Source organism: Lycium barbarum, chromosome 1, assembly GCF_019175385.1.
Source record: "Lycium barbarum isolate Lr01 chromosome 1, ASM1917538v2, whole genome shotgun sequence".
NCBI classification, from domain to species: domain Eukaryota; kingdom Viridiplantae; phylum Streptophyta; class Magnoliopsida; order Solanales; family Solanaceae; genus Lycium; species Lycium barbarum.
Window position 1 is genome coordinate 106442917 of NC_083337.1, and position 25439 is coordinate 106468355.

At 35.3% G+C, this 25439-nt stretch overlaps 1 protein-coding gene across 1 annotated transcript; it reads right to left on the reverse strand.

Annotated features, from left to right (window-relative positions):
* Positions 1–8348: 8348 nt before the first annotated feature.
* LOC132636926 (beta-galactosidase 7-like) lies at positions 8349–14105 on the reverse strand. Its single transcript, XM_060354020.1, is given in 15 exon segments — positions 8349–8656; positions 8659–8915; positions 9530–9744; positions 10278–10493; positions 10822–10931; positions 11045–11148; positions 11250–11431; positions 12018–12179; positions 12262–12380; positions 12463–12550; positions 12675–12780; positions 12869–12957; positions 13150–13386; positions 13722–13788; positions 13897–14105. Coding segments are annotated over 15 exon segments (2271 nt in total). The 3' UTR covers positions 8349–8546.
* Positions 14106–25439: the final 11334 nt, after the last annotated feature.

Genomic DNA, 25439 nt, shown 5'->3' on the forward strand with positions numbered 1-25439 from the left:
ATATAATGATATTAGTTTACTGACCTCGTGAGGTCGGTAAGTTATATGAATATATAACATATTGTTTTAGATTTCTGTCGTCGTGAGATCGGTATTTCTCAATTTCTGCAAAATATTTGCCGCAACCCGAGCTCATGAGGTCGATAATTTGCAATTTCTAAAAAATTTTTGCAGAAAACCGACCTCATGAGGTCGGTAATTTGCCATATGTCGGATAATTTTGCAGAAAACCGACATCATGAGGTCGATAATTTGCCATATGTCGGATAATTTTGCAGAAAAACCGACCTCATTGCAATTCCCTGGAAAATTTTGCAGAAAACCGACCTCATGAGGTCGGTAATTAGCAGTTTCTGGGCCCAAAACCGACCTCATGAGGTCGGTACTCTGCAAAAACAATGGTAGCACCTAGCTGTTATTCCAGCTGCCCCCTGTCAAGATGAAAATAATTTTACTTTCAACTAAAACCAGCTCAAATAGCTGCCAACAATACACCAAACTACTATAAATAAATAAAACATTAAGCTACTGTTACAACACATATATTACAACCACCAATACAATAAATTCAATTCGAAACTACTTCAAAGTTGAATAAAAACGTCAATCAAACATTCACAAGAGACAGGAAGCTACTTCAGCCTTCGCAAACATCAAAACAACATTAAACTACTTCAACATTTGTAAACATCCACAAAACATTAAACTAGTCTACACTAACTTAGTCTACAACATTAGACTACTTCACCCCTCGCAAACATCCACAAAACACTTACACTATCCACAAATCCACCACAACATTAACATTCAAACATGCCTTTGTGTGTTTGACACATGAGTCCCATCATCATCCACACCACTAGATTGAGTATGGGGGTTACGAGCATCATCAGGACACGAGGGAATCTCCCTCGAAGCCAGTAATGCGTCTAATTGGTCCCTCATACCATCAAATTGCACGTCCCTCCGCCTCTCCCTTTCCTCCGAGGCTTGTAGCTGGCCAGATAGCTCAGCAATTTTTGCTCCATGGCCATAGCACTCACTCTATCGAACGACTCGGTATTGGAAGAATGTAGGCCTTTCAGGGCGACCGGTATGGACGAAATGCACGATGTCGCATTCCGTAAGTTATGTCAAACAAAGGTCGTGCGGATAATCATCTATTCATATTATCTTGATCCATGATGCCAACCATTTTGGTGGAGCATTGATGAGATTATTTAAATAGTGTGTGCAATCTCCTTCTGCATCCAAGATGATTTCATGGTCACAACATATTTTGCTCTTCTACATTAACTAATCTGGATTTTTCCGAACTTCAAGGACTTTTACATGCTATAAGCTGCTAATTTTCATCATTTCTATTCTTGTTAACTGATTACTCTTCGCTAGGGGTGTATATGGACCGGGTTGGTTCGGATTTTTTAAACACCAAACCAAACCAATTATGTCAGGTTTTTAAATTTATACACCAAACAAAACCAATAAAATTTGGGGTTTTCAACCTCGGGTTTTCGGGTTTTTTTTCGGAATAGTCTTGATACAAAAGATATAACTTTTACTTCAAATATTTCTTTAGTCCTAGTAAGATACAACTATATAATTAAGGTGTTTTTTAAGAAAATAACGCAAAATGTGAGAAGAGTGATGACGTTGTATTAAAATATTCAACAAAGGCTAATAAAATCGGTTAAAATAAATATTGTTAATTAACAAGCCATAAAGAAAATGACCATAATCTAAAAATATTAAGTCATGCTAAAATAAGTACGGCTAAATAAGTATTAATTACATGACAAAGAAAAAAAACTTAAGTTATGTATTTTCACTCTCTAAATCAATTATGCAAAACTAAAGAATAAATATCCAACATTATTGTCATTCCTAGTGGTAAACTGAATTTCTTTTGTTAGCATTAGTGTTGAGTTGGTTTTGGTTTGGACTTTGTTTGAGTTACTAACATCCATAGGATATAAAACTTATTGACATTCAAAATTCTAAGTTCAAGCTTGAATAATATGATAATAGATAAAAAACTACGAAAAAATTTAAGAAATATTTATAAATTACATTACAAATAAATATTTTTATGTATAAAATAATTCAAAAATTGAATACAAGTAATGTCGGGTTGGTTTGGTTTGGTTTGACTTTTTTTAGTTAAAACCAAACCAAACCAATTATGGTCGGATTTTTTTTTTCAACACCAAACCAAGTCAAACCAAACCACTAGTCGGGTTTTTTTTCTCGATTTGACTCGGTTTAGCGGTTTGGTGCGGTTTGTCGGCTTACTTTGTACACCCCTACTCTTCGGATGGTGGAACTTACCTTGATTTTTCCCTCTTTAGAAGGGAATGACTTTAGAGATCAATCAGTATAAAGTAACTTCATGTCAATCACAATAAAGGAAAACAGTAAATTAGAAAGACAATGGAGAATTATTCTGTTACTATAGATAATTCTAAAGTGAACTTGAAGTGAAGTAATAACATGTCGATTGTATTCTTATTATCTATATTTTACCTTGACAATCATTAAAAATGACTCTTTCATTTCCTGTAGTTCTTTCCGAACAAACAAGTTTGGTGAACTAAGAGACAAGACAAATATATAAATCAATGCAGTTGTTACTCGATGTATGGACATATCGAGAAGCAAGCACAAGAGATAAAGAAAGGAGCCGCATCAGGTGAATGAGTAGAAGACAAACTATGGCAGGTCTTACATTTCTTTTTCATGACTATGACTTAGATATTTCTTGATCGTATTCTTGATCCCCAAAAATTGATGAAAGGATTTCATGTTGAGTTTGGATATCTAATATATCCCTGTACTGTCACATTAATCATTGACAATGTGAATTATATAGATTTTAGTCATCCTTTTAATATTCTATTGAGAAATTATAGTCTTGACACTTGCAGTTGCTCTAAGTTTGACCACAAGTTGTTAGAAAATACAAAGAATTATTTTCATTATACAAAACTCCAAAAGACGTTGCACAGTTCTCAAAACAAGCACCATAAAAGCTATTTCAAAGTAAAGAACTCTTTTCTTTTTCATACTTAAATCTATGTTGCTAATCTCTGTTCTTGAAATTATGTAAAACTTGAAGGAAATAAATAGCATGAGTTGTGCTGAATTGGTTCTTTGTTATTGCTATTTATTACCTTATGTTTAATAAAGAGAAGAAACTGATGTAGCCAGTGATCTTTATCTGCTCTAGTTATTAACTGCCCAATGAGTAAGTAATATTGCTTCCAGGTGGTAGTTGTTATTAGATGCAAAATGACAATTGTTATTAGATTCAATAGTTTAGTATTTTGGGTTATGTTGATTGATACTTCGGAAAAGGCTCAAATATGCTATCGAACTATAAAAAATGGCTCATTTATGTCATTGGTCAATATTTTGGCTCATTTATGCCATCGAACTATCGGAAAGGGCTCATCTATGTCATTTTTCATTAACACCGGTTTTATAATACCAGATATGACACTTGACCACCAATTAGAGGTCCACGTTGTTTAATTTAACCAGCACAAATTAAATCCTAAATTAAACTAAAACCCGACCGACAAATTTGCGCTGGTTTAATTAAACGACGTGCACCTCTAATTGGAGGCCAAGTGTCATATATGATATTGTAAAACCTGCGTTATTGAAAAATGGCATGGATGAGTCATTTCCGATAGTTCGATGGCATAAATGAGCCAAACTATTAACGAATGACAATAAATGAGTCATTTCCGATAGTTCGATGGCATATTTGAGCCTTTTCCATTGATACTTTGAAATTATGAATTAGTAATTGTTTTTGGTTGTCGCGGATCTAATGAAGAGTATTAGTCTTTTTCAAATGACTACTATTGTTATTGTTTTAATGCAAGTAGGTAGGCATAACAGAAAGCCTAAATGTTTGGAAAAACCTTTCTTAAATTTTACCAGCAGTAAAAAAGGTCGTCAAAAAGACCTCTTGTATCGGCAATAAAGTGAATCTTTGATGGCCATATCAAAAGCCATTAAATATATGGATAAAGATGAATTTATGACAAGCTTTAATGGCTACTGTAATGGTCGAAAGGAACCTTTTTACCAGCAATTAAATAAGCTTTTAGCGGCAATAACAAAAGCTACAGAATATGTAACCTAAGAAAACCTTGGGCATTTTTAGCGGCCATTAACATTGTCGCTAAAACTCATAGACTTTTGCCGGCCATTACATGGTCCTTTACCAGCATTCGATCAAATGGCCGGTAAAGCCTTTACCGACCGCGGCTTCAGCAACCAATGTGTAATTGCAGGTAAAGGTTTTAGCGGCCATTCTAATTGCCGCTAAATGCCTTTTTTGTAGTAGTGAGAGCAAGATTTCAGTCTCATAAGTACCCTTTGGCTAAAATGGACCTTAGAATCACAAACTCATCAAAAACTCAGAAAATTTGAAACCAAACCCATGAAAATTTGAACCATAAACCTACCACACACTAAAACAAGGGTATATGGACCTTAGAGAGCAAGAGATTGAAGTACTCTTTTGGCTAAATGTGCCTTAGAATCAAGAAACCATCACAAATTAAGAAAATTTAAAACCAAACACATGAAAAAAAGTACAATTCTCATTATACAGGACTGTAAAAGCCCATGGCACCCGGCACTGTCTTTGGCATGGACATAAACTTCCCAATTTGCAAAAACAAGAATGGTCTTGAATGTCAGACTTCCCTACTTTCTTCTGAACTATTGGAAATAGATTTTTTTTTTTTTAAACTTGGAAATAGAAATTTTCTCCCCGTAACTTTCTTCCATCAAATTAACAACACAATGCCAAATATAGAACATTAACCATCATCAGGAGATTTCTAATTACAGCGCAATATTAATTAAGAAAAGAAAGAAAGCATACCTCAAATGGTTGGCTGTGGACGCGACGGCAACGGCGGTACTGATTAGGGACGGTGGCAACAGTGACGGCAGTACTGATTAGGGATGGCGGCGACGGTGACTCCCCGCAATGCGACGGCATATTAGGGTTAGAGAGAGAGGGGGAGTGAAAACGTGAGAGGGAAAGAGAGAGAAATGGAGAGAGAAGGGTTTATTTGGGTTTGTTTTAATTTAATTTATTTGCCCAATTATACCGACCTCATGAGGTCGGTATATTTAATTATTTTATTTTTAATTTAAAAGAATACCGACCTCACGAGGTCAGTCTATTAAAAATAATTTAATTATTTTTAATGAACTGACCTCGTGAGGTCGGTATTCTTTTAAATTAAAAATAAAATTATAATATTAGGCATCAAATAAATTTCCGACCTACTGAGGTCGGTACATTATTTTTTCAAATTTTGGCACAAAATTACCGACCTCATGAGGTCGGTTTATTTTAAAAAAAATTGAAAAATAAATATTACGACTTTACCAACCTCATGAGGTCGGTTAATTGAGGTATGTTTTTTGAGGTCGGGAAATCCTTGTTTTTTAGTAGTGTTGGCTTCTGGATTTTATTTCAAGATCGGGTTAGTGGTAAATTCCACTGGTTTCTCCATATGAATTTGAGCGGCCGTGTTTATGGACTGGGGATAGAGTTGTTGAATCAGTCCAATTATAAAGTATGGAAGACATGCATGGAGTCATACCTTGTGGAGTTATAGGTGAGGATTTGTAGGATGTTGTTGATGGTAGTTACACAAGTCTTTCTACTGACGGACCGGAAAATAGCAACACATACAAGAAGTGGAAGCAAATTAATGCGAAAGCGGAGTTCATCCTGAAGAGGTCCATCTCTCACAACTTGTTTGATCATATTATAAGGTGCAAATCAGCTCATGAAATTTGGAGGACCCTTGATCGTTTGTTCAATAAGAAGGATGAAACGCGGCTACAGATCTTGGAGAATGAATTGGCTAACACCATTCAAGGTAATCTTTCTATTGCCGAATATTTTTTGAAGATTAAGAACTTATGTTCAGAGATCTCATTATTAAATCTGGATGAGGATATCTCTGAGCACGAATGAGAAGAATTATCATTCGTGGTTTGAAGAAAGAATATATTCCTTTTGTTACATCAATTCAAGGATGGGCTCAATAACCATCCTTGGAGGAGTTTGAGAATTTGTTGTCATCACAGGAGCTACTAGCCAAACAGATGGCTAGTGTGTTTATCAAAGAAGGGGAAGGAAATGCTCTTGTTGCTAACAAGAGGAATTCTAAAGAAATACAAGAGCAAAGTGGCTCAAGAGAGATGACACATTCTCAACTCCATGAGGGGTCAAGCTCGCCAAGACAGAAGGAAGAGTATTCTAATAACGGTAAGAAGACTATTAAATGTTATCGATGTGGTGAAGTAGGACACATAAAAAGATTTTGCCGAGCCAAGGAAAGCAACATGGCTCAAACTGAGAGAGCTCCTGAAGAAGAAGACTGGGGAAGGTGCTTCGTAGCTGAGACTCGAGTAGTAGATGCCTTGGCTTCTCTCAATTTCATAAGAGGCTAGATCGTGGATTCAGGATGTGGGCACCATCTCACTGAAGATGAATCTAAATTTTTCAACTTCCAAGAAAACAATGGTTGTGATGTCATTGTGATAGCAGATAATACGGTCCATCACGTGGAGAAGGAAGACATTAGTGTCATCAACACAAAGCAAGAAAATTCTGAAGATGTTCAGACTGGTGACGTGGTAGCTGCTACCGAAGAAATCAACGAAGCAGATCCTGAAATTGGTAATAAAAGTCTGGACTTGGAGGATGTTGAAGTAGATCCTGAGCATGAAGTTTCTGAAACTATATATGATAATGGTGACCATTCTGAAGAAAGCATTGAGGGAGTTGTAATGGAAGTTGAAGTTTCTGCCATATTAGAGTCAATCACTAGCTCAGATCAACTACTGGAAGCAGATGGAGAAGCTGACGGTCAAATAAATGAAGAGGTTGACCTTGAAGGCTCAATTCATATGGAGAGACAAATAATATGGTTCTCGGATGCTCTGAAGCTGACAAACAGTTTATTGAGGAGTTGGAAAGAAAATCTAGTGATGGATCCTATGTTGGTGTTGAGTCTTCGAAGGGAATTCATCGTCAGATCGTCATCGACTCATATGCCTGTCCAGATAATACAATTGTCAAGGATCTAAGAGAAAGGGGGTAGAGGTGGGGTGGGGGGTCTGGAAACTCCAGAATGTGAAATTCAGCATGAAGATGATTCACGTGGTTCGCAAAGGCCAAAAAGAAATAGTGGTAAGTCTGCCCGCTACAGAGATGAAAATTTTATCAAGAAGTATTCATGTTTCTTTGGAGACCCAATTATTAGCGGAAAACCATCATCATTTGAAGAAGGAAAAAGTTTCAGGAAAACATTGCTGAGATCTTCACCAAGGCACGTCCAAAATCTTCGTCTAAGTTCTTCTGCAACAAGCTCGGGGTAGTTTCCAAAAAATCACTTTAAGGGGGAGTGTGAAGAAATAAAGTTGATTTTTTGGAGGTACAAAAAATCCTAGATATTTAGTATGGGATCTAGAATAGTTTAGTGTAGGATCTTAGATAATTATCTTAAAGAAAAATCTAGATATTCTAGAGTAATGGTAGAAGATAAAGTTTATTAGATTTTTCTTGTACATGTATCTAGAATAATTTCTAGAACCATCCCTACACAAGTATAAATAGGGATGGCCTTAGTCATTTGTAACCAACCCATACAAACCCAACACAACACACTTCAAAGCAATTCAAGCCAATTCAAGTAAATACTTCATTTCCAAAGCTTCCTCTTCTTTAGTTGAATCTTCCGATCTTAGTTAACGATCTTGGGCTAGCAGAAAGTTTCTCCGATTTACTTTTCTTCTGCTATATTTCTCTACAAAATGACACAACTATGAAAAGTTGTACCTAATAAAGGTAATCATGGAGAGATAATTGGTGTTTTGTGAATAACCAGTTGAGAAATAAGCGATTACAAAAAAGCACGGAAGCATGACTAGCAATTGAGGAGTTTTGCAATTGTTGGACCAGTTGAGTGAAGTACTGTTATCCATTCCCCGTAAAAATTGAAAAAAAAAAAAAAAAAGAAGAAGAAGAAGAAGAATCCTAGATAATATAAGAGGATACAGGGAAAAGTAATACTCGTTGATTATTTGCTTAAATAACTTTGCTGAGGGATCAATTAAGCAAATAGAATTTAGTCAGAATTATTTTAAGGAAAGAATACATGAGAAGTCCTTTTGTGCAATGAAGTACTTTGAGTTGCTATAGAAATACAATTCCTTTTGCAGACCGTTTAGAAGACAAAATTATGCATCCGATTTCCTTTCTTTGCAAGAAGATTGCTCAAATTTTCTTTACTCATGAAAATTAAGCAAGTCTAAAATGTTAAATGATAGCCAATCACAATTGCGATATCATGAGAGGAACAAACCACTTATTAATTCTCAACTCAAAGAATACATCAAATTTATTAGTACTAAATAAACATTCTAAGGAGAAAAGCTACCTTATAAAAACATAAGAATTAACAACTAAATTATTATATTCTGAAAGAAAAAAACTAAGACTAACAAATGGCCTCCACCACGAGCCTCTTGGCAATATTGTCACAATTAGTCGATCCAAAAACACTTTCAGATGCAGCCACAGAACAACTTTCTTTTCCAACACATTCCTTTCTTTGTTGCTTCCACAACTGCCCTTTGCAAATGAACCACAAGTACCTTGTGTATCACCATAGTTGGCAAACTTTATAGCAGAAATTGGTCGACCTTGGCATGATATGTTCATCATTTTCTCTTCGTAAGCATTTCCACATGCAGTTCCAACTCTAATTGTTTGGAAATTCACAAGTGATGGATTGCCTCCGAATTCTTCGAATAAGACTAACTCGTTCTCGTCATCGTTAGACATGAATGAACGTGGAACATGGTACCTACAAAAATAGTTACTAAGTGAGATTAGTATCTTGTTACTACGGCTCAAAATAATACATTTTTGGACCGCTCAAGAAAATAATAGCCAGCAAATGTATGCATATTAAAGTATAAATATACATACAAAATACATATCACTACAAGAAAGTATAGAAATGGCAACAAAAAATTTAATATTGGCAACAAATTAGTTTTATTGTTGGCAAATGAACTTTTTAGTTGCCAAAGAATTTAATTTTGTTGCCATAGTATTGATTATTGTTGCAAAAAATATTTTTGGCAACAACAAAAAAGGTTGTTGCACGTTGCAATAACAACCGTTGGGAAAAGTCTATGCAACAATTTTTTTTTATTGCCAAAAGTACTTTTTGCAACAATAATCAATCTATGGCAATAAAAAAAATTGTTGCCAAATATATTTTTTCTTATAGTGTATGGTATATATAAATGTACATATATACATAAATATGCCTATAATATACATATTTTATCTGTATATTTTGTATATTTTGACTAGTGTCTGTAATTAAAATCGGCCGACATGCCAGACATGAAAAACAAAGTCGAAGTATATGATGAGTTAAATTTAACCATTGAAGTATGTTTCACTAACCATCTTTGAGTAGGCTGACCACAGTTGGAATTACATTTTGAATCACTGTATGGACCACGATAATCACAAGGGTCAGTAGAACAACCATCTTCTTCTGCCAAATAACTTGGCCAATAACGACCAATGCTTTCACCATTCACCCATGCTAACCCCTTCCCCAAACCTTGTAAGTCCAACACCACTGGATCATTCCCTAATGGGGCTTTAAAAGTAGCCTGATACAAAATGAAATATAAGATTACAAGGTAATCCATTTAATAAACATTGATTGGTAACCTGCTGTTTATTAAAAATAATGGAGAATTACTTTATGACCACCAAGACTGTAGCCGGAAAATATTATGTTTTGCATATACATATTTAATACATAATATACATATAATATCCATAAATATACATATTATATGCATAATTAGCATATATGTTATGTATATGTTTTGGTTAGAGCCTGTAATTAGTTTCGGCAGACAGGGCAAAAACGAAAAAAGCCCAAAAAAAAAAAAAAACTGACATGCTATTACAGGTCAAACAAAATTGATCATAGTTAATGATAATATAGTTGAATATAAACTTAAATGAATGGAATTAATGAAAATATAGTTGAATATATTAATAATAATGGTTTTGAAGAAGCAATGTCGTCCATAGACAATGTGGATGAGATCATAAAAAAGTTCAAGGCAATAAAGAGTTCTCAAAGGAAGTAAGAAGAAAAAAAAAAGAGTAATGGATGAGATATGTGTGTTACCTTGTACCATGTCATCATCCTATTAATAGGAACATCATGGGATTGCCATTGAGATTTTGCAGCAAACAACTTATTCTCAATTTCATGCAAACCAACCTTGTAAGACCATTTGTGTGCAGAAAGATCTTTAACTACACGCTCATCACCATTTATTCCAACTATTTCCACTGGACCAAGCACTCCAGTTTCAGTCAAATCAAATCCAGCTCCATAGTTCTGTTATATCCAAAATATAATGTATTCAGTTGTTAACAGAGACTAAATAATCTGAAAAATATAAATATACATATAATATACATAATATATACACGGATATACATGTGATATACATATTATATACATAATCAGTGTATTTTTTTTGGCTAACGCATGTAATTAATTTCAGACGATGGGACAAAAATGAGAAAAACCTTTATATTACTAATGTATTTTAAATGGTTCTAGCAGGTTATTTACACTTTTGAGTTGTCGATCACCTTAATATAATAGTGTAAAGAAATATACACGGTCACTGTATAGAATTTAAATTCATATATTAAATTACCCGGAGGCCAACAGTGGCACTAAGCAGTGCGATCTGATTCTTTCCGGGTTTCAATTTAATCTTATTCTCAAAGACATAATCAAAGATTCCATAAGTTGCCCATTTTGATCATGCAAAAAAAAGTTAAAATTAAACAAAGCTAAGATTTTAGCAAGCAGTTAGTTAGTCAGATAAACAAATGAAATAGTAACAAAGAAAAAATAGAAACATTGTAAATATATACCTAGATATTGGCCATTTACATAGACATGTAAGATGTGTCCAGTCCCATTCACTCTAAGGCTCATATCATCACTCCAGATTGGATCATCTTTGCCTAGGTTAAAACTGGTTTTAACACAAAAGAAAAATAATAAACTTCAGAATTGTAACTAGAAACAAAATTATAGTCCAAATTAAAGAAAACCAAAAAAGAAAAATTAAATTACCTTGTCATGTACCACATATAGTCACTAACATCATTAGCTACCTTTTGATCAAGCAATTGATTTGCAGAAATATGACCCTTTCCAAGTAGAACAGTGTCATCAAGTTTCTCAGGCCTCCATGACCATTGGAGAGTTTCTCCCTCATTTGACTTCTTCACCATGACTGAAGTTTGAGTGTTCACCTGTAATGTTTTGTCATATGTTAACTTAACTTGAGCCTGGACTGTCAACTAAAATAATAGCTGGCATATGTATATGGTTTGTGTATTAAGTAGACGTCCGGCCATAGATTCTAAATATTTTTCACTTCATTTGGAATTTATGACATTTGAGTTAAAGATGGAGTTGTGTTTAGTTATATTTTTTGCAAAGAAGAGAAGACAGCACTTTATTTGAAATTTATGAAGATGGAGTTGGAAAACAGGTATGGAGCACTTTTCCAAATTCAGAATCCAACTCCAATTTGGACTTGGAAATTTTATGACCAAACAATTTTGAAACAAAGTGAAAAAAATATTCCAGGAAAAAGTGAATAATTATCATGCTCAAACGGCTCCTTAGAAATATACATATAATATACATATTTTATACATATAATATACATAATTAGTGTATGTGTTTGTATATTTTGTCTAGTAACAGCAATTAATTTCAACCGTGGGGCCAAAAATGAAAAAACCACAATTTTCTTATAATGTCAGCAAATATAAGTTAAATCCATTTTATTTTAATTTAATTTGAATGTAGCAAAAGGTTTTAATTAATTACCTTAGCTGTGTTGTAAACCTCAGTTTTGCAATCTGGAAGAATGCTAACAGACCAAGCTGGAACATTGTGCTTAACACCTTTATAGGTGATGGTGGCATCCGTGGTTGTATTTCCATTGCTAAAAAAGCAGCTTGATTTATCTTCCAAAGCATAAACAGTAACCTTACCAAAAAAAGCATTAACAGAAAGTAGACAAATTAAATAAATAATATCGATGATATACTGAAATTTTTAACCAACATACCGAAACAGAATTTTCCATATCAGTGTTTGTAATGTTTCCACTGGTAAGAGTTTTCTCCATCGAATGCAACACATCATGAAGCTCTTTCAAATGGCCATATTTTGGTTGATTCAAAGTTCCTTAAGCAATGAAAAAAATTAGTCAATTGAGAATTGTAAATAACATTACACTGGAAAAAAGGTAAAAAGTTCGTTATTTTACCAAATTCATTAATTGGTGCATCGTAATCATATGTTGTGGTAATATATGGACCGCCTGCTGTTCTGCCAAAGTTTGTACCACCATGATACTGCAAAATTTACAGTAAAATTATTATTATTACATAAAATATTAGAAGTAAAAGAGTATTATTATTACATAAAATATTAGAAGTAAAAGAGAATTAAAGAGAATTGTATCATATGGTTACTGACCATATAGTAATTTTGGAATGTTCCACCAGTTTGAAAAAATCTTGCAACAGCATATGCAAGGTCCTCAGCTGTTCTAAGAGGATCTCTGCCACCCCAATTCTTGAACCTTTATGAGTGTAAGAGTTATATGTAAGTTAAAAAATTATTTGAATTAGAGATCATAATAAACAAAAAAAAGATTTTTTACAACTTACCATCCAGTCCAGTTTTCAGTCCACATCTTTGGGCTATTGGGATTGTTAGGAGTAAACTGATCACAGTACCAGCCATTGCAAGTATTTATCTATCACAAAAATATGACTTTATTCCATCAATACAACAAAAAAAACAATATATACTCGTCAACAACCTCTCTACCTCCACGAGGTAATACATATAATATATGTAATCAGTGTATGTTTTGTATATTCTAGCTAGCATCCGTATTTAATTTCGGCCGACGGGCCAAAAATGAAAAAAGTACAAAGAAAAATACCATGGGTTGGGGAGCATCACTCTGCTGGCACATGATCCATGGAACACCAATATTAAGAGATTGAGCCATGTTAGCACACCAATCAACATAAGCTTTCCCAGCATCTCCATAAGATGTCTCTACATTTTCATACTCATTCTCAATCTGTGCAAGAATAATAGGACCTCCTTGGGATGCAATCAGCTTCTCTTCTTTCACCATGTTAACTATCAATTTTGTAAAATTCTTCATCTCATCCTAATTAATTACACCAAACTTTTCATTAGTGCCATGAAAATTATCAGTATTACTTTATTACCTTTGAATTACTAGATTCTAAATTAGGAAAATTACAGCCCAGTACCTCTGGGGATCTAGTTTACAAAATAGCCAGCATAGGTTTTGAATATTTATATTTAGATAAACATATATTATACATATAATATACATATTATATGCGTATAATATACACTATGCGTATAATCTACATATTAGTGCATAAATTTTGTATATTTAGGCTGTTGCTGGTAATTAAGTTTAACTAAAGGGACATAAACGAAAGTATCTCTTCTAAATTTGCGCCCGTGTATTACCATAAAAACTCTGTTTGCTGTGCGCAACTCAATTCCAGGCATATTGTGGAGCCATACGGGAAATCCTCTGCACAAGTGATGAAACAATAAAAGATGAACAAAAAAGACAATGCAATACAGAATTAAGAGGCAATAGTGAAATAGTTTGATTAATTAGCTAATTATTATTACGTACCCATAGTTCCATTCAGCGCAAACATAAGGTCCAATACGAAGAACAGCATAAAGTCCTTCATCTTGAATTGTTTTCAGAAACTTTATTAGATTTAAGTTTCCAGTAAAATTGTATGCACGACGAAGTGGCTCGTGGGCATTCCAGAATACGTAGGTTTCAATTGCATCCAACCCACCTTCCTTGGCTTTCTTTATCAAATCAGGCCACATCTACAACAAAAAATAAAGCACTTTTATCAATAATAACCCTTAAGATTTAAAGGATAATAAAACAAAATATAAGAAACCAACATAACATTAATGCATGACATCATAACAAAACAATTAGAATCATATTTTTGACGTTATACAAATTTGAATCTTCACGAATATGGAGCAATAGAATTGGAGATTGGATCTTGAGCTATGCAGGCAAATTAACGAGCACGACACAAATACGCAGGAAAATTTAAATGCTATTACGAAATTAAAAATTGCTATACCACATGTCTTTTACAACATGAAAATCTCCGAGCACTAAAAGATGGTAGTCAACATGACTCAAAATAATAATCCACTTTATATTATTAACATTATTCATGATTAATAATGAATAATTACTTAGTTCTCACGAGAGCACTCCCTTTTATGCATAATTAATACAAATATATACTCCCTTCGTACCACAAAAAGATATGAAAAGTATCTTCACAAAGATAAATTGAAAAAACTGGAAAAGTTTAGTAGTAAAAAAAAAACAGGGAATTTACTTGAGCAGTGCTTCTAGGGTAATGAATGGAACCAGATAAAAGAACTTTTCTTTCACCATTGATAGTAATGGCTCTTCCATCATGAGAAACTTGATAAGCACGACAAGAACCAATGACTAATATTAGTAAAAAGAAAAAGAAAGGAGTTTTGAAGGAAGCCATGGTTTGAAGAGAAAAGAACATAATGATGATTGTGTATTAGGGAGGAGGTATATATATAATGATATTTACGTATAGGATCAGGTTCAATCTCATTCAAACTCGTCCACCAAGAGAGTTTGAGTAGATAATGATAAGTATAAGTTGTCAGGCAAAAGGTAATTAACCGGGAAGTAAATTTATACGTCGATAGCAATAATTTTTAAGGGTTTTTTTTAAAGTAATTTTTAAGGGTCACAAAAAATAAGGTAACTTTACACAAAAATTGGAACTACAAACCTAGAGAATAAATCGTCCAATGTGATATATTATATTAAGTTAAAATTCAATTTCTGTTTTTCTTTTCTGTAAGACTATCTTCTTTATTTGATTTTGCCACTATTTTTAGTGGTTTTGATTTTTTTTTTTTAAAACAAAAGATAAGTCCAGATAACTACACATAATAAGTACTCGTATATTTCTAGGCTAGAACGGATGACTTGTAGTTTGGATCAAAGTTTTTTTGGAGGGAGAAGACTTGTAGTTTGAAAAGGAGATAAAGGAAACAAAACTCCAAAGATCCTAATTATCCATATCTGCCAACGATATATCCTGCGATAATTTGCTACAAATAAAAGATTCTAATAAGATGTCGTCGATTAATACTATTATTACTACCCACTAATAATGAAAGGGTGAAATCATTTACACACCAAGTATGCTTTAAAAATTAAACTCTCCCCCCCCCCCCCCCCCCCCAAATATTATCTTCTAGGCGAAGAAAAAAGTGAAAAATACTAATTGAGTATATAAGTTAATGATGTTTATAATAAAATAAATTAGCAGAATAACAAAAATTAATTTTATTAAAAATAATCAGAACTTTAATACAAGTGAAAAATAACAAGTCATACTAAATTAATAAATATATTTATATGCAGGTAATGCAAAAACAATTATAAAATATAGGCAAATTTTTAAAAATGATTTAATAATACTGTAAATGAATTTTATAATGATTTAAGAAATATTCCATTAGTGACAAAGCAAAACTTGTTTATTTATATAAACAATAGAGAATAAAGAGAGAAGTGAAATTTAAATAGACACACATGCATGTACAAACATATATACATACTTACTGCATATAATATTGAAATAACAATCATAAAAAATAGCATTAGACTTTGTTACAAATTCATAAAAGTATTATTCTACTTATAATATTAATGAACTTAAATAAGAATCTATAAATACCTAGATTAAAAAAATTATTATATATAATATAAAAATGTATTACATAAATGGAGGATTGAAAAAAACAAGGGTGAAATAGTCATTGCATAGAATAAAAGGGGGAGAATGTCTACTGTCAAAGTTGAGGGGGAGTTTGATTTTTAAAGCAAAGTTGAGGGATGAAAATGATTTTCACCCAATCATGAAATATTGAAGAATCTGATAGAGTTATATCCCAGTATTTCAAAGCCTAGTGTATTAAGGCTAGTGAATTACGTCGTGTTCTAATGTAGAAGTTTATAACAATTGAAAAGTTCCTTGAATTCAATTTTTTTGGAAAGCTAGCTTAGTTCAAGTAAAATTTGTAGTCCCCAGAATCTTTACCTTTAAGGAATTCGATTGCATTATAGCTCAAAGCATAAAATTTAAATTACCCTTACAAAGTGATAAATCTATTCAATGCAATTGTTTCATTAGAAGAATTGATCCACAAAACTTTAGTTGCCTTCGCCCTTGCGAATTAAACTTAGAAGTATCATAGATGGGTGTCGTGTCTCCGAGTAAATCGAAAAATCGACCCAAATCTAAATTCAAACCAAACTAACTAAAGAAATTGATATTTTTGTTTGGTTTAATTTGATATTAATTTTTTAAATGAATTGGACAATATTTAATTTTGTTTGATTGCAAATGTAAAAGATCGAACAGTGAACCAATCCCGCAAATTAATTTTAGGCTTTTAGCCCATGTTTCAAAACTAATTAAACGTTAGTCACTTTTTAATGGGAAACATTATTTGACGATCATGTTACTAGACTAAAACACAGAAACCTTTAAAACTTCGGCGCAACTTGAAATATAGGAACTTTAGCCTCTGTTTGAATGGTTGTTTCCCGTGGTTCATTAATGTACAGTATGGTGTTATATTGTATTGTATTGTATTGTATTAATGAACATAATGTTTGGATAGACTGTATCGATTGTTATGGTTTAATAACATTTGTATTGTTTGGTTTGACTGTATGGTACTGTATAATAACTTGTAAGTTTACTAAAATATCTTTAACTCTTAATTAGAAATTAGTTTATATATATATTAATAAAACTCAGGTAAAGAATAAAATAGGAACTTTAAAAAATAAGCAGGTGTTGGGTGGGGTGGTGGAGGGGTAGGTGGTGTGAGGTGGGTGGTTGTGGGATGAAGGTGGGGTTAGTGGGTGGTAGGGTGGGGGTGGGTGGTGGTGAGGGGTAGTGGGTGGGGCGGTGGAGGGGTGGGTGGTAGGGTGGGAGTGAGTTGTTGTGGGGTGGTGGGGGTGGGTAGCAGAGGAGTAGGGTAGTTGGGATGGGGGTGGCTGGTAGGGCGGGGGTGGGTGGGGGTGAGTTGCAGGGGTGGGGTGGGGTGGAGGGTGGGGCAGGGATGGGGTGGGGGTGGGGTGGGATGGATGGTAGAGGGTGGGGGGTATAATGGAGAAATGAAATACGTAACTACGGAAAAACCACGAGTTTACAACACCATACCACATAATTTTCATCCAAACAGGGGGTTAGAAAATGTTCCTGGAATTAAAATTAACTGACACGATTAAAAATTATGGGGAAAATTCCTAAAATTTGAAATATGCAAGTCAAACTCTAGAAAAAATTCGTGGAGTTTCGACTTGTAGAAGTTGGAACTTCATGACATTGTCCTTGAGTTTGAAAGAGCTACCATGAGTGAAAAGAGCCACCATGAGTGAAATAATCCTTTTAACGTATCTATTCCATTCGTCATACCTATATTAAATGTTTATATTTTATCATTATTTAAATCATGCTCTCGATCTGTTTCAATCATGATACCTATTTCAAAACTCCCAAAAAAACGTGGAGTTTGAACTTTTAGAAAGGTTCAAACTCCATTAATTATTCCAGGAGTTTGAACTTATTTATGGCAAGGCTTGTTCGAACTCCAAGAATAGTCATAGAGTTTTAACTTGTAGAAATTGAAGTTGAAACTCCAAGACATAGTCATAGAAGAGTTTCAATTTGTAGAAGTTAAAACATAAGTTGAAACTTCATGATATTGTCTGTGGGTCCAAAAGAGGTGTATTGTGAGTGAATTAATTCGTCTCACATTATTTGACACAATGCAACCCCTCGTTTTGAATTTCTATCCCCCAGTTGATGTTTTGAGACTTTGTGTGCAAGTTGTTCTATCACTTGAGACTTATTGGAATGGTTCAGGTTGAAACCGATGAGGCCACTTGAGTTTCAGATCACTTGAACCCAAACATGACATTGTAGTTTGCTGTGAGTTGTTGCACTACAGTCGTGGCCACCAGCCTGCAATTGGTAAGTTAGCTAATCAGCATAGGTCCGTAAAAGCGAGCACCAAATTGCAATAATGATATCTGCAAATGAGATGATCATTTGCAAAAGCAAGACCTCGGATAAAGTCCAGGTCCACAGATGCAAAGACCAACTAGCAAATGCGAGATCCGCAAAAGTGATGCTTAGTCCACAATTAGGGTGAACCCCAGATATAAAAGTCTCAACTTTTCACGAAAATCAAATTTCTTTTTCAAGTATTGGGAGTTCTAAGCTATAGGCTTTTATCCATTTTAAGGTGGGATAATTTTGGAAGTTTGAGGTAAGGTTCTAAGATTATTTTTAGGTTAAATACATATTTTTTACTTGAATTTTATGAGCAGCGCATGAATTTTCAAGTGTTTCAAGTTGAGTTTTAACCTTAAGATGTCAAATCAGCTAAATTGAGATTAGACTAAGCAAACTAAGTCGATATTAAAATTTTATTATAGAATTGTACTCCCTAGCTTATGGGTAATCCGCTCATGTAATTTATTTCGAATTTTGATCCTGTTAACTAATAGTTGACTTTTTTGGGCTGATTTTGACTAAAGTATAAACTTATAAGATTGGTTCAATATATGTAATTAACTTCGACCATCACATGATTGAATAGATTAAGAGTGTTTGAAATACTCAAAGTAATAAAAAATAATGTTGGACTAGTAACTTATGCAAATACCAAGTAGGTCGAGACTTCGACCTCTAAATGAGATATCTTCAAATCAAGCATGTTTAAAAGAAGACTCTTGATTATTAACTATGCATGCAAGGAGATCAGAGTATATATAAACACCCGGTATATATATTCGGGTTATGAAAATTGCTAGAATCTATGTCTCGTGTGTATTTACTAATACAAACCTATAATATGAATTTGTGTGCATTCTCATATGATTGAACAAGATACAAAGAGATTGTATGATTTGATACTAGACTAGTTTTGCTTATCTTTCATGATTATGCCAGCTATCCAAATTTAATTATTACATTGCTTCATTATTCAACCGGAGAAGTATACTACAATTTTTTGATTTATTCTTGGGTCTCATAACACCTAAAGTAAAAAAAGTAGCAGTTAAACAGAATTTCTTGAGTTTATGACTCCCAATTATTTCATATGGATCGACCATTCCTCATTATCTCATAAGTCACATATACATGTCTCACTGTGGATATCAATGTATACACCAGTTGCGCAAAAAATTAGAATAGCATAACTTCTTTATTTACATTTAGTTGCTTATGTTATCGTGCCATAGATTCAGTGTCAGTTATCATATTCTCGTATATGTAAGTTAACAGCTTATTCATAAACATTTATTTTTGCTTATTGTTTATAATTCAGTGTTCAGACTAATACTCAACTTATTTTCGGTGTGTAAGTCTTGTCTCACCATTTAGGGGAAGGTCGATGATGCATATTGAGTAGTTTGTGCTCGGATTTCTTTCATTTTTCAGCTTAATTGCATATCCATTCACTAGTTCAAGAGGCCAGCCTGGCAAGCGATAGGGTTGACCCATTTCCATAGTGGTGAGACGGCCATATCTTTCCTATGGTGGCTTTTCTTATGTTTATTTCAGCTTTACACAGTATTATTGAAGAAATTTCCAGGACATATCCTAGCACTTTCTATGAAGCTTCCTCCAAATGTATGAATGACAAAGGATGCTTTCTCACACCTAGGAGTCACCTTCCTCTCACCCACCATTGAAGCTTCCTCCAAGCTTCCTCACACCTTCCACCTACCTAGTTTTGGTCCTATAAATAGAGAAGCTTGTAAAGCTTTCTATCATCAGATATTAGATCATTACAGCACAACCAAGAAGAGTTGTGTAATATCCTTGAGAGATTTGTGAGGTGTCTTTTGAGAGTTTTTTTTTTTTGTTAGAGCTTGTATGTCTCTTCTTTCTATTCTTGAAAGTAATAGAAGTATTTTTCTCTCATATTAGCTCGATACTTTAATTACCCAACAAGTGGTATCAGAGCCAAGGTTCTGTCTGAGTATGCTCTGTGGTTGCAGCATAGTCTGAACTTCCACATCAGAAAAGAATTACCTTGGTGCTCCTGCATTAGCTGCCACGACACCGGTCAGTTTTGTAATTTTGAAAAATTGCAGTTTGGTCCCTCAATTTTTTTTTAAAATTATTCAGAAGGTGAAAAATGACCATTGACGAGTCAACTCCATCTTCTGGAGCTATGATTATGCTCACGGCTACCAACTACACGCTGTGGAAACCTCGGATGGAAGATTTCCTCAGTTGTAAAGACCTTTTTGATCCAATAGAGCTGAAGGGTATTAATCCTGACCCGCCCAAGTCAATAGAGTGGAAGAAAATTAATAGAAACACTATTGGTCAAATCCAACAATGGATTGACCATAGTGTCTTCCACCACGTTGCACAAGAAATCGACGCTTATGCCCTTTGGAAGAAGTTGGAAGACATGTACCAGGCCAAGACCGCTCGGAACAAGGCCCTTCTGATGAGACGCCTTGTTAATATGAAGCTCAAAAGTGGAACTTCTGTTGCCGAACATACCAGTGAGTTCCAGAGTCTGGTAAATCAATTATCTTGTGTAGAAATGCCACTTGGAGACGAAATGCAATCTCTACTACTTCTTAGTTCCCTTCCTGATAGTTGGGAAACACTAGTTGTGACTCTCAGCAACTCAGCCCCAGATGGCAAACTTACCATGTCTGTGGTCAAGGATGCATTGTTCAATGAAGAGGCAAGAAGGAAAGACATGAGCACAGATCAGACTCATGCCCTTGTGATGGAGAATCGAGGAAGATCACAAGGAAAACAACAAAGAAACAGTAGAGGAAAATGGCAAAGTAGAGGCAAAAGTCGGGGGAAATCATCGGATGGCCGGAAATCTTCTTATGCCTGCCACCATTGCGGTATAGAGGGTCACATGAAGAAGAATTGCTACAAATGGCTAGAGGAGCAAGGCAAGAGCAGTTCTCAACCGAAGAACAAGGGTGGTGAAGCGCTCATCACAGTCTCAGGTGATGTAGCGTACTGTACTACCCATGATGAGACATGCCTTCACGTCTCAAGAGAAGACACGGAATGGGTGGTAGATACTGCAGCATCCTACCACGTAACTCCCCACATGCACTACTTCACAACATACAAAGCTGGAGACTTTGGAGCGGTGAAGATGGGTAATTCCAGTTCCTCTGGAATAGCCGGAATTGGTGATGTACAAATAAAGATAGGTACCGGGAGCACAATCACTTTGAAGGATGTCAGACATGTGCCAGATCTTCGGCTCAATCTCCTGTCAGTGGTATCTCTTGACAAACAAGGGTATGAAAACCATTTTAGCAGAGGCACATGGAAAATGTCAAAGGGCGTTTTGACAATCGCTCGAGGACATATTTGTGGCACATTGTACAAAACGCATTTGAGAATTTGTACAGACAGCCTTAACATTGCAGAGAAGGCTTCTCAGGATTTATGGCACCAGAGACTCGGCCACATGAGCGAGAAAGGGTTGACTACCTTGATGAAGAAGAATCTTATAAATGTTGACAAGAACGCTGCACTGTGTCCTTGCAATAATTGTCTTTTCGGTAAGCAACACAGAGTGTCATTTAATTTCACTTCAACAAAAAGATCAGAGTTGTTAAGTTTGGTACACTCTGATGTCTGCGGTCCTATGGAGGTTGAATCACTCGGTGGAAGCAGATATTTTCTGACTTTTATCGATGATGCTTCTCGAAAAGTGTGGGTGTATTTCCTGAAGACGAAGGACCAGGTGTTCGAGTGCTTCAAGTCATTTCACGTCTTAGTGGAACGTGAAACAGGAAAGAAGCTGAAATGTCTCCGATCTGATAATGGAGGCGAGTATACTTCCAAGGTGTTCGATGCATATTGCAGAGCATATGGCATTCGACATGAGAAGTCAGTACCGCGCACCCCTCAGCACAATGGTGTTGCTGAAAGAATGAACCGGACTATCATGGAGCATGTCCGGAGCATGCTGAACATGGCTAAACTTCCAAAGCCATTTTGGGGAGAAGCAGTCAATACCGCATGTTATCTCATCAACCGATCACCTTCAGTACCACTCAACTTTGAAGTTCCAGAGAGGCTATGGACAGGTAAGGATCCTACATACTCACATCTTAGAGTATTTGGGTGTTCATCATATGCACATGTATCCAAAGAGCTCAGACAGAAGCTTGATGCGAGAACTATCCCATGCATTTTCATTGGCTACGGAAATGAAGAGTTTGGATACAGGTTATGGGATCCTAAGGAGAAAAAAGTGATCAGAAGCAGGGACGTTGTGTTTCACGAAAATTTGACAATAGAAGACATTGAAAAATCCACGATGTCTCAGAAGTCAAATGAGGGTGCTCAAGTTTCAAATGAAGCACCAGAATTGTTCTTAAGAAATAATGACGAAGTACCAGAAGAAAACTCAGAAGCAGAAGAAGATGAGGAGACAGAAGAGAGTGCTGAGCAAGGGGAGCCACAACCCACCTCACCAGAACCATCACACGACACAGATGATGGTAGTTCTTCTCAGATGGTTCCAACTGCTCGTAGATCTGAACGAGGCCATATACCATCAAAAAGGTACTCATCATCTGAATACCTTTTGCTTACTGAAGATGGAGAACCGGAGAGTTTTCAAGAAGCTATGTCTCATAAGGATAAAGCAAAATGGCTGATAGCAATGCAGGATGAGTTAGAATCTCTACAGAAAAATCAAACTTATGAGATCGTAGAACTTCCTAAAGGGAAGAAGGCACTGAGAAACAAATGGGTGTTCAAGTTAAAGAAGGATGCAAGCGGACAAGTGGTGAAACACAAAGCTCGGTTGGTTGTCAAAGGGTTCCAACAGAAGAAAGGAATTGATTTTGATGAGATCTTTGCACCAGTTGTCAAGATGACCTCAATCCGAGTTATACTTGGCTTGGCAGCAAGTATGAACTTCGAGCTTGAACAGATGGATGTGAAGACAGCATTTCTTCACGGAGATTTGAAAGAAGAAATCTATATGCAGCAGCCAGAAGGTTTTGAGGTTTCAAGTGATAATCTCGTATGCAAGCTATCTAAAAGCTTGTATGGTTTGAAACAGGCACCAAGGCAGTGGAATAAGAAGTTTGACTCATGCATGAAGAGTTAAGGCTACAAGAAGACTACTGCGGATGAGTGTGTATACATCAAGAGACTTCCAGACGGTACCTTCATTGCTCTTCTACTATATGTAGACGACATGTTGATCGTTGGGAAAGATCAAATAAAGATAAACCAACTGAAGAAAGAACTCTCTAAGTCTTTTGATATGAAAGACTTAGGACCAGCTCAACAGATTCTTGGGATGCAGATCACTCGAGACAGGAAGAATCGCAAGTTATGGCTATCTCAAGAGAAGTACATTGAATGGGTACTTGAGAGATTCAACATGAATAATACCAAACCAGTTAGTGTTCCACTTGCGAATCACTTCAAGTTGAGCAAAAGAACATGTCCCACATCCAAGGAAGAGATCGGGGAGATGTCAGCGGTGCCCTATTCTTCAGCTGTTGGAAGTCTGATGTATGCCATGGTATGCACACGGCCAGATATCGCTCATGCAGTGGGTACAGTGAGTTGTTTTCTTTCTAACCCCGGGAAGGAGCATTGAGAGGCAGTCAAATGGATTCTCAGATACTTGAAGGGTACCACGAAGTTATGTCTTTGCTACGGAGGAGCTGATCCAGTCTTGGAAGGCTATACAGATGCTGATATGGCCGGAGATATTGATAGTAGAAAATCTACTTCAGGATATATCTACACTTTTGCAGGGGGAGCTGTTTCTTGGCAATAAAGATTACAGAAGTGTGTCGCTTTATCTACAACAGAAGCAGAATACATTGCTGCCGCTGAAGCTGGTAAAGAAATGTTGTGGCTAAAGCGCTATCTCCAAGAACTTGGGATCCAGCAGAAAGAGTACAAGATACATTGTGACAGTCAGAGTGCTCTAGACTTGAGCAAGAACTCCATGTACCATTCCCGTACAAAACATATTGATGTTCGGTATCACTGGATACGCGAGACGATTGATCAACAACTGTTGAGACTAGTGAAGATCAACACAAAGGAGAATCCATCAGACATGCTGACAAAGGTGGTGACACGAGATAAGCTAGAACTATGCAGAGACATAGTCGGGATGCTTGTTCTGAATATGCCTGGAAGGGGAGAATTGAAGAAATTTCCAGGACATATCCTAGCACTTTCTATGAAGCTTCCTCCAAATGTATGAATGACAAAGGATGCTTTCTCACACCTAGGAGTCACCTTCCTCTCATCCACCATTGAAGCTTCCTCCAAGCTTCCTCACACCTTCCACCTACCTAGTTTTGGTCCTATAAATAGAGAAGCTTGTAAGGCTTTCTATCATTAGATATTAGATCATCACAGCACAACCAAGAAGAGTTGTGTAATATCCTTGAGAGATTTGTGAGGTGTCTTTTGAGAGTTTTTTGTTTGTTAGAGCTTGTATGTCTCTTCTTTCTATTCTTGAAAGTAATAGAAGTATTTTTCTCTCATATTAGCTCGATACTTTAATTACCCCAACAATTATCATGTGGGGCATGTTCCATAGTACTCTTATATGTTTCACTTTGGATTGTATTAGTCTAAACTCAGTATCGTTGAGCTTGCTAGACTTTGTTAAATTATGGAGCTATCAGACTTACATTATTTTTTGCTACTTAAGAGTATATATCCGTTTATTATTTATGTCTTAGTTAATAAGATTATTGATAAGTTCACCTCAAGGTAATCGACGTTAGTCATCAAATTATAAGTTTTGGATCGGACAAACTTGGTATCAAAAGGTTAAGGGATTCTTGAGGCATAGAAATAGAGACATAGTGTCCTCATAGTAATTATCCTTGATTGTGGAGCAATTATATAACGACCTAAAATCTCACTAAGTCGTGATGGCACCTAACTCTATCTTTCAGGCGAACCAATCTTGAAGTAATCACGATTTGAGGACAACATAACGTAATAATGTTTACCAAAATTAATGGTTGGGTTTTTACAACATGGCTAATAATAATGA